This window comes from Lepisma saccharinum, chromosome 9 (assembly GCF_977018435.1).
Source record: "Lepisma saccharinum chromosome 9, izLepSacc3.1, whole genome shotgun sequence".
Lineage (NCBI taxonomy): Eukaryota > Metazoa > Arthropoda > Insecta > Zygentoma > Lepismatidae > Lepisma > Lepisma saccharinum.
The window spans coordinates 40,529,932-40,545,021 of NC_139237.1; the positions used below are offsets into that span (position 1 = coordinate 40,529,932).

General features: G+C 37.4%; 1 protein-coding gene across 1 annotated transcript in view; it reads left to right on the top strand.

Moving 5' to 3' along the window:
* Positions 1 to 15,090, top strand: part of LOC145992021 (glycine receptor subunit alpha-2-like) — a 163,120-nt gene that overhangs the window by 88,916 nt on the left and 59,114 nt on the right. Inside the window, exons 3-4 of the mRNA XM_083128035.1 lie at positions 3,685 to 3,752; positions 11,968 to 12,194. Coding sequence (XP_082984161.1) covers positions 3,685 to 3,752; positions 11,968 to 12,194 — 295 coding nt within the window. The remainder of the gene's footprint in view (positions 1 to 3,684; positions 3,753 to 11,967; positions 12,195 to 15,090) is intronic.

The window sequence follows — 15,090 nt, forward strand, 5'->3', positions numbered from 1 at the left end:
TTGCAATCACGTGGTGCATCTTATCAAAGAAAGGACTATGTTATAAATGATAATATCAAGGTTACGGGGAGTTATTTATGGAAGGAAGTATGTGCTTAGTTCGTGCTCGACAATCTTGTTTTCAAATCGCAGGCACAAATCGAAACTTAGAAAATCGATTACCCCTGAATTGGCCACGTTGGTTTGGATGAATTACACTAACAAACAATGTGGATTTATTTATTCTTTGGACGCCGGCCTCCGTGGTGGAGTGGTTAGCAAAGGGCGCTGCGACGCCACGGATAGTGAGTGTCCCTAAATCAATTTCATCATATCACAACTCATCCCCATCGTCGCGATTCGCCAAAATCGACAGAAAATCGATGTAAAAGAAACCAAATAAATCAATCTAAATAAAATGTATTAATTGATATATAAATTATTTATTTACTCCGTCATATTTCCAATGGTGAAGTTAAGGTTGTTGGGCTTTCTCTATCTTTTGACCATTTTTATGTCTACATTACAAGTTTATGATTGATTAAATTAGATTATTTTACATCGCTTTTCCGTCATTTTGAGGCTAAACGCGACGATGAGAATGAATGATTGCGAAAGCATTCATATTCCTAATTCGATGATGCATAAAAGGCATTAGGAAAAAAGAGTACTGTTAAAGAAAACTACTTAAGAAACGTAGTTTTGGTAGGCAAATAGTTGATGACATCATTCCCTTATTATCAAACAACAAATTATTTTTGGCTCTGCTTAAGGAACGTAACACTTCTACGCTCAGTCCAAATATGTGGTAACAAAGGTAAAATTAAATATAATAAAGTGAAAATTAAATAAGCTAGAGAAAGTGAGAGGCCAATTGTCCCGCCCCTACACGCTTCTAATCTACATTACCTGCATTTTCTACACAATGCACTTTTACTCTTTTTAATGAAATATTCGTTAGAGCTGAGCGCATCTCACGTTGGATATAGATATTCTTGCCAATTGATTGGCTCGCTGAATTTACTATAATTAACATTTTAGATGCGCTAGCGCCTAGGCAATTTGCATCTGTCTCTTAACGCGGCATGAAGCACCATATCAGAAACCAAAACTCAGTCGGGTCTATGTTAAAAGATTTTTGACGCAGATAAACTATTATCATCTCTAAAATCAACACATGTATCTCAAAGCAACAAGTATAAACGAGGTCCAAAATCTCAACACAAACAATAAAATCAGACAAGGACGAAACCCAGGAAAGCACAGAACATTGCAGGAGATTGTACTGGCTGTGGGTTTAGGTCCTACAGCTGCCTTAACCTGCAAGCAAAGCAGATTCGAGGATGTATTATTTAAAACATCCATAGTTCCAAATATGAGATGATTAAGAGATTAAAATAACTATAATTTAACCTTAAATCTACGGTGCTGGTGTAAGATTAATTACAATGCTGCATTTTGCATATTTTTCAAAGATACTGTCTGCATATACTCGGAGTCCTAAAAAAGTACAACTGTTAGCGGTGATCAAACTCGAACTCATAACGACCGACGCTGGGAGTAAGGCACTTTATGTTCCTTCAAAATTCTTCAAGAGCACCAAATACTATACGTATGTACGAAAGTTCGTGTATGTTTCAGTATGTTCCTAACACTGGCAATTTGCTACATCTTCTATTGCAAATGAACAAATATCATTCGGTGTTCCTTGAAGGCTCATTTCAGAGATATTTTGCCATGTAGTATTTTTACACTATAAATACTAAATTATGGCGTGTTGTTTCGATCCTTATTGCACACCCCAAGATGAAAATCTCCTGTTTACAACCTAGAATTATTATTTTTATTACTGTTAATGGGCATTGTTTATGAGCTTCTTGAAATACAAATGTCTTGTCGCTTCTTAACAGAGATTTAACCAGCTTCATGCATTTCAACATTGGCATGTCCTGTATTTAGTGCAACGATAATCACGCACATTGTCGTTGACACATTTCCAGCGAGCATTAGCATATGGGGGCACACGCACCCACCCCCTGAGACAATCATAATCACGAACAACGGATCCTGATAAGAACCCTTCAATTCAAGATAGTTCGCAAAGTAACAAACAATAATCATATTTTTATACTGTTGAAGGTAGATCTTATCTAACAGTGAGTGTACAAAACGTTTACCTATGCCCTCAAAACCGTTTGAGATAAGGTGATAAAAGATGAAAGAGACAACACCTTATCTTTGCCTCTTTTTAAAAATTCGTACACAGAAAATGGCAGGTTATGTATTACGTTGGTGTTCAATTTGACCTTATTGTTGCTGTGGCTACGCTAAAATTACAATTTACTCACCTTGCGTTTTCAAGACCGAGTTCTTTATCTGAGACAGACTTTGATACAGTGGCAGATATTGAGACGCTATTACCCTGGTTTAGTTTTCTTGAATTATGTACTCTACATATTGGTACCCTTGTCCCCACATTCGTGCCGCCATATCTCTAAAACACCTTTCAGTTGAACACCAGCGAACAGTGAAACATCAAGGGTAAAGCTTAACATTGATTAAATAGATTAAAACTGTCTATTTGTACAGCCTTTCTTTCGTAGGGCCGCAATAGTTTGCATTCATGACAACTAACAGAATAATATCGTAAGAATGGAATGCATGACATGGACTAGAAGAGAAGTATAAATTTTAAATAGAGAAGAAATTAATGCATATTTCTGGATTCATTAAAATGTTTACCTTATTAGATTATCATCACGTTTATGAATGAAATATACTGTACATAAGGAATAAAAGGTGAAAACTGTGTTTTATCCCGAAATCAAAAGAATCAAGGGAGTAGGTAAAATATATAGAATCGATACATCACAGCATAGCATATTGTAGAATGGAATAAAAAAATATCGAATAGAGTAAGTAACATGGAATGGAATATGCGATTCAGAACAGAAATGAATGAAAGTCATGGAATTGGATGAATATGAATTAGACAGAGAAAGGGAAAGGGACAATAAGGTGAGGAAAGAAATTAAATGGAAAAGAATGAAAGAAGAGGAAGATAATGGATTAAAAATAAAATATATCGGAGAAAAGGAAAATATAATAAAGGAAATTAAATGAAATTGAAGGAATCGAATAAAATTGAAAGGAAAAAATAAGAATGAAATATAATAAGAAGGATAGAAAAGGAAAGAAATGGAGATAGAATGAATATAAAAGAAAGGAATTGAATGGGAATAGAAGAAAGGGAAAGAATACAATGGATAGGAAAAATAAAGATATGGAGAAAAAGGAATATAAGAGAATAGAAGAAAAGAAATGTAATGAAAAAAGTATAATATATTACGAAGAAAATACCTGAATGGAGTGGAATGGAAAAAACATACCTGAATTCAGACCATACCAGTTTCTTATAATTATGGAACTCTACCAGAAAGAATTATCGATTCAAACTCAGAATATTTCTTTGTGCTTATTCTAATGAGTTCATACAATCCCTGCTGTTTCTATTAATCTTGGGACGTATAGAATAACTCCAATAAAATAATATGTTAAATTATACCCTACTATAATTTAAGTTTATTCTAATTCAAAGATTTGCCATGAAATTTTACTACATTGGCTAGGTATGAAATATACATTTCTAATGTTTTATATATGCAACAAATGATAATTTTAATATATTTTGTCCCTATTTTGCAGGTGATAACGTAACTGTCTCCATATCGCTGTTCATAAATCGAGTGTCTGCCGTCGACGAAAGCAAAGCGGTAAGTTTCATCTCTCTATGTAGTTTCCTTTTTGCTAGTGGTTGTTTTGTTCTTGGCATAATAACCATTAGAGTGCGCGTCAATCTCCTGCATATGGAATAGCCAATAGCAGCGCACTGCAGCGGTGCCATGTCGAAATCTCACACGGAGAAGAGACAGCGTGCTTAAGCGAAACGCCTTGCCAGGGAACTAGGCAACGTCGCACGTCTGTGATTCGCTGGTGCTGTTCAGACGTTCAAGGCCATATTCAGGAGATTTGACGCGCACTCTAGTATCTTTTGAGCATTATATCCAGGCAGAAACAGTGCCATGGGTGGGTGAGAATGGGCAAGGGCCCACCCAAAGTCAGATGTCCCCCTTCTAGCCCACCCTGTCAGTATTCACTTTCGTGATGAGAATGAAACAATAGCGTGTAGACAATGATGAATAAAATAGGGAACTTCCTTGTTTGGACCACGTAATCAGAACGTGAATATCGAAATATATTTTTATTTGAGGAAGTGACCCAGACAAAAAAAAAATGACAGCCATCCCGTAGCGTACCCACACTAGAGAATCTGTCGCCAATGTTAATTTACAATTGTTTGTTACTTTTATACATCTCGTTTGGGAGCGCTCCTTCTGCCCCACCCTAAGGATCCCTGGTTTTGTAACACATTACCCTATCACTTAGCCAAGAGTACTGGCAACACAGGTACACATAAACTTACTTTGTACTCAATATAATTACATGTGTTCTAATTTATCACATACTCCATGTCCATAACAAATGTTCACAAGTGTCTAAAGCTATTGTTGTATACCAATTAGAAATACAGTTTTTCTCACTCTACGCTCGTTCACGATCTCTGAAGATTCAATCGTCAGTATAGTGACGTCACTTGACCTAGTTAACTTTATAAACTTGACGTAAGCCAATCGAATCCCATGGAAGAATGTGTTACAAAGAATTGAAATATCGAAGAAGCTGCTACATTATGCATGAAATGTTTACATAGCCTCAAGGGGCAATATCCGGAGAATGGGAAATTAACCAGAAAATTGATTTGTTCTCTGGAAATTCGGTTCAGTATCTTATTCAGAAGTCGAACATTTCCTTTCTAGTTTCTCAGGACAGCTGTCGATTGATTTCAAGTTATTTCGCTACAACTGAAATTTTGTTTTTGAGATTATAATGAATGAAACTGAAGTTAGGGGCTTTCGATATTTCAAGATGTTTTTTAAGATTGTAGGGGAGGTATCGAAACGGGACGACTAAAATTTACAAGGTTTCAAGTTGTAGATGTCTCGTTGTAGATCTGTTATATCCAAACGATGAACAGTATTGCAAACTCCCATATCTTGGTTATGTATTACACATAGTGCTTAATAAATGTGCTTGTTCCATTCCTAGAAATCTGCATTTTTATGTCCTATCAATATAGACCACCCTGTATACAGTAAATTTCTTTTAGGAATTTTTCTCAAACGCCAAACCCCAAGTTTCCATCTAGTCTATTAGTTTAACTATTCCTTCAATTTAATCAATTGCTTGAAATTCCGTTCGTGTGATTCCACTGTTATTGTTTACTTATTTAAGATGTTGCACATCAGCACTTGCTGGACTTTGATTAACTATACGTAACATCCATCTAAGTCTTAGCAAATCGTGAATTTTCGCTCAGCACTGATCGAACAGTTCTGCTGCCCTGGATGCAACTCATGTTTCCTACTTGTTGCCTCCTGCAGGAGATCTCTCTGGACGTTTTCCTGCGAGTCTACTGGGAAGACAAGAGGATCTCCCTGCGCACTTTCTGCTTGATTCCTCATTTCGAAGCTACGAACTATCGAAAAACATAAAGTTATCATGAATACATGTAACCACGCAGCACAGGTTCTGAATCATTAATGGACTTACTTTTCATTACTATAAACAAAATGTTTGTTTGATTGATTTGGTTTATTTTACTTCGCATTTCAGCAACTTTTCGCAAAACCGAAAGATGAGGATGAGTGATGATGAAATTGATGAAGGAACACTCACAAAGAACACCCATGTGCAGACCAGGATTCGAACCAGGGACCCCTGGTGTTGATAACAAATTATATGTCTTGTCCAATATATATATAGCCCCAATCCCACCACTGACTCACTGACTCACTGACATAAATGTTCTCCATGAAGGAAGCCCCGGAGGCGAAAAATGCCCGATTACGACCCCCCATGAAATCGTCTCAAAAGGCCGAGAAAATTCAAAAATCGCTCAATCGGCCCTTCCTTAAGGGTGAAAATGCCCTTTTTTCACGTCCTTAGCAACCGTTGCCACGGGCATTTCCTTTGCACACATTGTTTCCTTCAATTCTTAATTGTCGAGATACATTATATTTCTCACAGATCTACAACACACAGATGAATCAACTGCTTACTTTGAAAAGGTGGCTCAGACAAGGGTGACATCTACATAATAAGGAGTTTCAGCCCAGATACAATTACGTATATATTGGTAAACTCAATGCGAAATTATTATCTACATCGTGGTTGTTTTAACTAAATGTTTAGAGGTATAATAACAAACACTTATTTAGAGAGTTTGCCGTGCTTGTGGTTCACCATGTGAACGGACGTTTCTAGGGAACTTAAAGAAAGTTTATTTTCACCCCAAAAAGTACTGTAAGTGAACTACACTAAACATTTCGTATTTCAAAATACGAGCGTCAGAATTTATTACAGACGTAAGGTAGGAATTTGGGGGGAATAACGGAAAACAGTTATTATCCAATTACGTTCAAAAATGTGGAAATGACAAAAGACGTAAATATTGCATTTTCAATTTAGTGCCGCTATTGAATTCGTTTATATGAAATATCTTAACTATTTTGAAACTGACAATATTTACCCAGTTTATTATTATAAAAATAGACAATAATGTGTTGAATATTTATGCAATATTAGAGTACACACATAAAGTTATTTTCTAAACTTTTCAAATTAGCAATCTTATACACTTGTTTCCCTTCATCCAATACAAAATGCAGATATTTTCAAAGTCATTAAGATCATTGAGAAGCCCATCTACAGTATAACGTGATTGCGTCCACAACGTGGCCGAAGGTCACTCATGCGAGCGTACGAGACGTGGCCAAAGGCCACGTCGAAAGTACGCGAGTATATATATATATATATAGCCCCAAATCCCACTGACTCACTGACATACATGTTCTCCATGAAGGAAGCCCCGGAGGCGAAAAATGCCCGATTACGACCCCCCATGAAATCGTCCCAAAAGGCCGAGAAAATGAAAAAATCGCTCAATTAGCCCTTCCTTAAGGGTGAAAATGCCCTTTTCTCACGTCCTTAGCAACCGTTGCCACGGGCATTTCTTTCGCACACATTGTTTCCTTCAATTCTTAATTGTCGAGATACATTATATTTCTCACAGATCAATATCACACAGATGAATGAACTCCTGGCTTTGAAAAGGTGACAAGGGTGACATCTACATAATAAGGAGTTTCAGCCCAGATACAATTACGTTATACTCAATGCGTAAATATCTACATCGTGCTTGTTTTAACTAAGTGTTTAGGGGGTATAATGACATGCAATTCCTTACAGCTTGCCGTGCCTGTTGTCCATGGAAACGGACGTTGCTAGGGAACTTAAAGAAAGTTTATTTTTACCCCGGAAGCTACGGTAAGGGAATTATACTAGACTTTTCGAATTTCAAAATACGAGCATCAGCATTTATTACAGAGGCAAGGTAGGGATTTGAGGGGAATGACGGAAAACAGTTATTATCCAATTACGTTCAAAAATGTGAAAATAACAAAATATGTAAATATTGAATTTTCAATTTAGTCGCTATTCAATTCGTTTATGCAAAACATCCAACTACTTATCTTGAAACGGTTATTACTTACTCAGTTCATTATTAAGAAAATATACAATAATATTTTGAATATTTGTACCTTATTAGAGCCCATACACACATAAAGTTGCTTTCTAAACTTTACAAATTAGTGAACTTGTACACATGTTCCCCATCATCCAATACAACATGCAGACATTTTCAAAGTCATTAAGATCATTGAGAAACCCAATGTATAACGTGATTGCGCCCACAACGTGGCCGAAGGTCACGCATGCGAGCGTACAAGACGTGGCCAAAGGCCACGTCGAAAGTACGCGAGTCTATAAATAAGGCAGATATCGCCTTGACACAGAACACTAAATGCATCAAGCTTAAAGTGTGTGTTTGTTCTCTGACAAGATTCAGGTTACATTTTGATGGCATTATTGTATATAATTTGTAAAGATAACCCCAAAGTGCATCATTGTATGCAAGTGAGTATTTCTTTCTACGTCGACCTGTACTTTAATGCATAAACTGATGCACTTTCCTGTATCTTTCTCGATGATGCACTTAATCATTTGGTCTGAGCTACAGATTTTATGTATTATTTTCAACTGATGCATTGACTATGTGTAGATATGTCTTAAGAAGTGGTATGGTAATTTTCAGGACAAAGTTAACGAAACTCGGACCTTATTTTCCTTATAATCTTGACGAGACGTGATGTGTGGTCACCACATGTCCCTTCTATGATTCCAACTCTTGTAAGAACAGGGTGCGAAATCAATTAAGACTGGTGGGGGGAGAAAGATCTTAATCTGCAAACGCCTCTCCCTCCCACAAACATACATATAAATTAGACGATATATATATTTATAATGTTATTAAAGGTAAAAATTAATTAATAAATTAAAAATATATTATTATTATTAATTACACAAAGAAATTAATTTGTTACTTTTATATACAGTATATCAGATATTATAAAGTAGGAAACTAATTCCTTTACTAACTGGTTAAAGATGTTAATAATTTATGAAATAGGGGAAAGTTGCCGATAATGGACCGGTTCTTAGATTGGACCACACAGTTCCTGAGGAAATGGAGGTAGCGAAATAAAAAAATTGGCATCGCTGCTGCCAGGAATGTCGGGCGGAAAGTTCCCGACCGGTTGCAGAGCTAATGTAGCCAGTGGAGCTGAGTTCTCGAATGTTGTGCAGGTGGGTCATTATTTGTCGTGGTATTGCGATCGATTGTACAGTAGTATCGGGTAGGTACTAATGTTTTCAAGTTTACTAGCTGTAAGTGTTATGTTTGAACGTGAATATGATGTACGGGATGGTCTATTGCATGTGAATGTACGTCTACAAACACTTGTGTCATGTGCCACCTGCGAGTTGCCGTGGTTGGACCACAATGAGTTTCCGGAATTGGACTGGTCCATTGTAGGCAACCATGTCCTGTCACATTTGTCTGATGCAACATAGTCCGTCGTATCATGTCGAACGAAGAACGTGTAAAGTTTTTCCGTTTCGTAGTTGTGTTTGTTTGTTGCAAATTCAGAATGGCTCGAAGGGGAAAGTATGGGCTGTGGACAGACATGAAATTGCAAATGGCTATAGCAGCATACAATAATGGGGACTTTGGCTTAAGCGAGTGTAGTAGAAGGTATGGTGTCCCTAAGGCGACAATACGGAGACATGCTATTACGAAAAATAATTATGCAAATGGAGTTAAGGCTTTGGGGAGACAGGCTACTTTCAATCCTGAAATGGAGAAAATTCTTGCCGATCATATTGTCCAATTAGAAGAGTGTTTTTAAGGGTTGACCATTAAAGATGTCCGGCAAGTGGCCTATGACCTGTCACTAAAGTATGGAATTGCTAATACGTTTAATCACGAGACAAAGATGGCTGGGAGAAAGTGGTTCTACGCATTTATGAGAAGAAATCCGCAACTATCTGTTCACCAACCACGACCAACATTACCACAGAGAAGGCAAGGACGAGCACAGAAAACAGTTGTCATCATTAGCAGTCCTTGCAAACGTCAGCTCCAACTTTCGCAGAAGAGAGGATAGAAGACTGACTACACAAAGTGAAACGTCTTGGTCCAGCCCAAAGATGCTAGCAGTGACGAGTCCAGTTTGTTTTGCTTCCTGTGTGATAATATGCAGGAAGAGGACATGATTCAGTGTCTACAATGCCGTAGCTGGGTCCACACTCGCTGTGCAATAGTGAAACCCACTAAAAAGCAATATTATTGACCTCAGTGTACCTACTTCCTTCTTACCACCTCTGTCCTACGGCACATTGTTGTTTTGCTGATTGACCTATTTCGTCCCCATTTGTTTGTCTGTTATTTATCATCTTTTCTATTGTGAATGTCTAGTTTCGGCGCTCCACATTACATTGTAGTAGTTTTGCACATTTTGCCTAATGTTTTGCTGAAGAATCAATGCCTTTTGTGAGCGGTCCAACCTAAGCAACCTGTGGCCCAAGTTAGGAAACCTGTTGCCTATAATGGACCGATGTCACTACTTTCGTTTATGTACCCTATTATTTTGGTTCCTGTATTTTTTGTTGAAATACATGTATGTAGTGAAAGCTAATAGTTTGTGCTTCTCATACCTACAATTTCGTTTTTTTTTTCTTGTTTTTGATGCAGGAGCAAAATAGTACCAACTGGTCCAATTTCGGTTCTCTCCCCTACTAGCTGAAGTGGTTTTATTATGTTAAGTTTTTATTTCGTTTTTGCTTTATGTTAATACAAATCAATTAGATTTCATAGTTATTATTGTTTTGCATTCTTGTTTTACTTTTATTGAGCGCATTGATGTAAATTTGTTAATCATCTCTTGAGAGAAAAATAGCATTGAACACTCACAACTACACTAATTTGTGTGTGTTTTCGATATTTCTTAGTAAAGTATGTTTGAAATTAAAAGTAATTGCTTATCTTTTGTTTGTTGTAACAAAAACTCTCCCCCTGAAAATTTTTGGTGGGGAGGATTTTTGAGGCCAAGATTGTTGGTGGGGGGAATCACCCCCAGGATTTCGCACCCTGTAAGAATACCAACACGGGCATGTGGTGGCCACATTCCTAGCCCATATTATGAAGAAGATAAGGTCCGAGTTTCTTTAGTTTGTCCAGAACTACAGGATGATCCGTATTGATGGAACATATTTTATTTTGTATTTTCAGACAATTGGAATATTCTAACATTTCTCAAATGCAGTGTATTCGTAAGCTAGAACTTGGAACATAATATTAATTCACTCTTCATTTTATTGTACCACTGAATTATGCTGCTGTGGATTCTGGTTGAAATTGCTTATGCTGTGGAAGCGTCCTTCAGTAGTGGATGCCCCATCATTACAGCACAAAGGCGAATCTAACATTTCAAGAAGCGTGAATCATCATCTTGGAAGGTAATCCTGCGTGCTGTGAAAACTTCCAATGCCGACAAGAAACCTTCACCTGGGCGACCGAACGTCTCTTGTTCAGCGAACATTGAACGCGTGGCAAATAAAGTTGAGCAAAGTTCCAACCATAACAGTCACTGCTCAGCTCTGCAACGAAATGTAATGTTTTTCGTTCCCTAAATGAGGGAGCTCGGTCTTACAAAATGTGGATGCAACACAAGATGGTGCTACTCGTCATACAGGATTAGTACCAATAAGAACCCTTCGAGGTAATTTCCCTCGTCGACTTATTTCAGAATCGGCAGTATCAATTGACCATCCAGGTCACCGGATCTAACCCCACATGACTACTTCTTGTAGGGTTACCTAAAGGAAAAGTGTACGCTACGAGACCCCAAACAATTGGTGAAATGAAGGGAAACATCTACAGGGAGATAAAGGCCATTCAGGCCGATTTGCTGCCTCACAGTAAAGAGAGTAATACTTAGAGAGCCCACGAATGCTATCTTCAAGGTAGTGCCCATCTACGGGATGTTATATCCAAACGATGAACAGTATTGCGAACTTCTATATCTTGGATATGTATTACACATAGTGCTTAATAAATGTGCTTGTTCCATTCCTAGAAATTTACATTTTAAATATGTCGCATCGATATAGACCACCCTGTATATAGTAAATTTCTTTTGGGAAAATTTTTCAAACGCCAAGCCCTAAGTTTCCATCTAGTCTATTAGTTTAACTATTCCTTCAATTTAAACAATTGCTTGAAATTCCATTTGTGTGATTCCACAGTTATTGTTTACACATTTAAGATGCATACCAGCACTGGCTGGTCTTGGCATAACCACAAGGTCCATCTAAGTCTTAGCAAATCGTGAATTTTTGCTCAGCACTGATCGAACAGTTGTGCTGCTCTGGATGCAACTCATGTTTCCTACTTGTTGTTTCCTGCAGGAGATCTCTCTGGACGTTTTCCTGCGGGTCTACTGGGAAGACAAGAGGATCTCTCTGCGCACGGGGACGCCTGCCGACCACGTGGAGCTCACGTGGGAAGAGAGGCACGAGTTCTGGATCCCCGATCTCTACATCCGGCAGCTGCAGTCTATGAGGGTGCTCTCCGTCTTCCAGGAGATGAGCTCTGTCAGGGTCTACAAGAACAGCACCATCCGCGTCAGCATAGGGTGAGTCAGTGTTGCCACATGAAGGGAAATTTCCCTCCGTGTGGGGAAATTTAGGCAGAATAATTTGTTTCATGCGGTGAAAGGGAAAAAAATCATGAAAAGTATCAAATTCGTAGGGCAACTTGAAGCCATACAGTTCATATAAATTCAAGCTCATTAGAGTGTTGAACAAGTATTCCTTTTTGTTCGTCACGTAATTTATTCCCCCCATTCAAAACTTAATTGAAATTTTTAAACTGACAAGAGAAGTAATATTTTTGCATTATGATCTATTCAAAATTATATTAACAACACCGCTAGTATATACCTAGTGTTGTTATGATAATAATTTTCAATTTCATCTGTTACTCTCTTAGTTACATCCATCCAATCTAATTTAAAATAGGTCTAGGAATTAATACGTTCTTCCATGGATATGGACGTCCGGAAAGGGAGGCAAGGGGGGCCACGCCCATCCCCTGGAAAATGAATGTCCACCTAAAAATTATATATTTCACACATAATTTCATTTCAGTCAGAATAATATATGTTTAATTATTATAAATTCGTTGAAGAAACATGCTAATTTCAGACTGAAATAGTGTTTCTTGAGGGACCATCACTAAAATGTGTCTCCTAAGCCCCCCCTGGAAAAACATTACCTTGCTTGCCTCTCCCTGGAAAAAATTCTGCGGATGTCCATGTTTATGGAAATAGTCAATAGTGGCGTTTTGATGAAGCTGCATTCGTAGACAAAAAAATAGTCTTAATTTTGATTATTGCCAAATACAGTATAAAACAAGACTTCTAATGGTGTTCATTTTATTTAAAGCATGTGATCATCTTTTAAAAATGCTGCTCTACTGCCTTAAGGATTATCTGTATGTTTTATTAATTTAACTCAATAGATTGTCCAATAACACATTGTAAATTACACGAGAAATAAATAATGCACTGCGTGCATTTCGAACTTTCGTTGAATAATAAAAATAGATGTATGTTAGGAAAATAACATTTGTTTCATGTGGATGGGGAGGGGCGCTGAATTCTGTGTTAGGGGAGCCAAAATCTCTAGTTACGCCTCACTCACAGTATCAGTGACAAAGGTTTGATATGTAGGACGGTAGGTCCCTTCTCCTATCTCTTATTTTCCCATATTCTCCAGCTATTTGTCAGCACTGTTCGTGGCGGTCACAAGGAAGTCTTTCTGCCACCAGTCTATAAGTGGTCAGCAAGGATGTATTTAGTGTGAGGTCCAGGGGATCGCCGAAATAGTCCATAAGAACCAAAAATAAATAAACTATTTTATGCTTAACAACATTAAAATGGATGTTTCAGCACTAAAATTTTATAAGCAAAATACATGTATGCCGTTGTAGATGTAGAATATGAAATGTACTTCTAAACTTACATGAAGATAAGGATCGAATGAAATTAATCAGTTTAGTATTGACAACGCCCACGAAAATTCATGAATACTACTACTACTACTACTACTACTACTACTACTACTACTACTACTACTACTACTACTACTACTACTACTACTACTACTACTACTACGTCTACAACAACTAATAATAATAATACTAATAATAATAATAATAACAACAACAACAGTAATCAGGGACTCGTCACCTGAATTAATAACGTTTTTTTTATCTTATAAATTGTACATATTCTATTAGTTTTACATTATTTTTCTTATTAGAATAGCCGTTTTTATACAAATTGCTATGATCTTAACTAAAAATAAGCTAGAAAATGGAGGTATACAATTATGTCTCTAATTTGACGCCATCTTTTTCCTTTTATGTAATGTTGATACTATTATGAATAATAACATGACTACTATAAATAATATTTATTAGTAGTAGTAGTGGTATTAGTATTATATGTGAGACACTTCGTTAGAGTTCAAGGATCCCTACCTAAATACATTTGTAGATACGTGCCTGCGGTCGGCTATGTATGTGAAAAATCCAAACACATTCCAGAAGAGTAATATTGCTCAAGGGTTTTTCACAAACAAATCCAGAATAACTACAGAATAAGTAAGACTTACAACAAGATCTCTAAGACAACACAATGTTGAGGATGGCCACAGGTCATTGAGCCGCAGCTCGAAAATAGCCACACTCAAATGATAAGTTAATTAACAAACAGAAGCACATGTGTAACATCGCCTGACGTCACGCGACACACGTGCACGTCAATTTATAAAAAGGGGCTGATATTGACACTTGTGCTTCCCGTTTCCTTCAAAGAGCACCGTGAGAATAATGTGGCGTTATCAGTTCGTTCGTGTGTGACGCTGCATGAGGTTTACCTGTATGCGTGCAAAACCTCTCCTAGTATGTTTTGTTGGTGTTGCAGAAAAAGAAAATAAAAGTGAGTATCTTTAAATAGCAAGAGATAAGTACTGTTGTTTAACGTTAGGAAAAACTGTAAAAAAACTCACCTAACGACCTAGTAGTAATGGCAGCATTATATTCCTACGCGTCAACAAAAATTTGATGCGGCTGGTGTTATGTTACATCCGGTGGTAGCGGGCCACGAGTGGTTTTATTGTTGAGTCAGCAGAACGTGTCTGATCACCTTGAAGACATCGGAAGCGGTGGGGGGAGGGGGTCAATGGATTTGTCACGTTGTTTCTTGATGTATGCTAACCTAACACGTGTGTGTGTGTGTGTGTTTGGAGGAAATTCGCGCGCAACCATTGCGTATGATTCAAAGACATGAAGAAATGATTTAAAGATGGCGCCGAAGGTGTTGTACCCCGAAAGTTTAGCGGCTAAGGTTATTGCTCTGTAAAACAAGAGGCGTCGAGGGTTCGATTCCTGGTAGAGTCAATATTGATTGATTGATAGATTGAGTTAGTTTTTTAAGTCCACTTTATGCACGGCAAAACTAATCA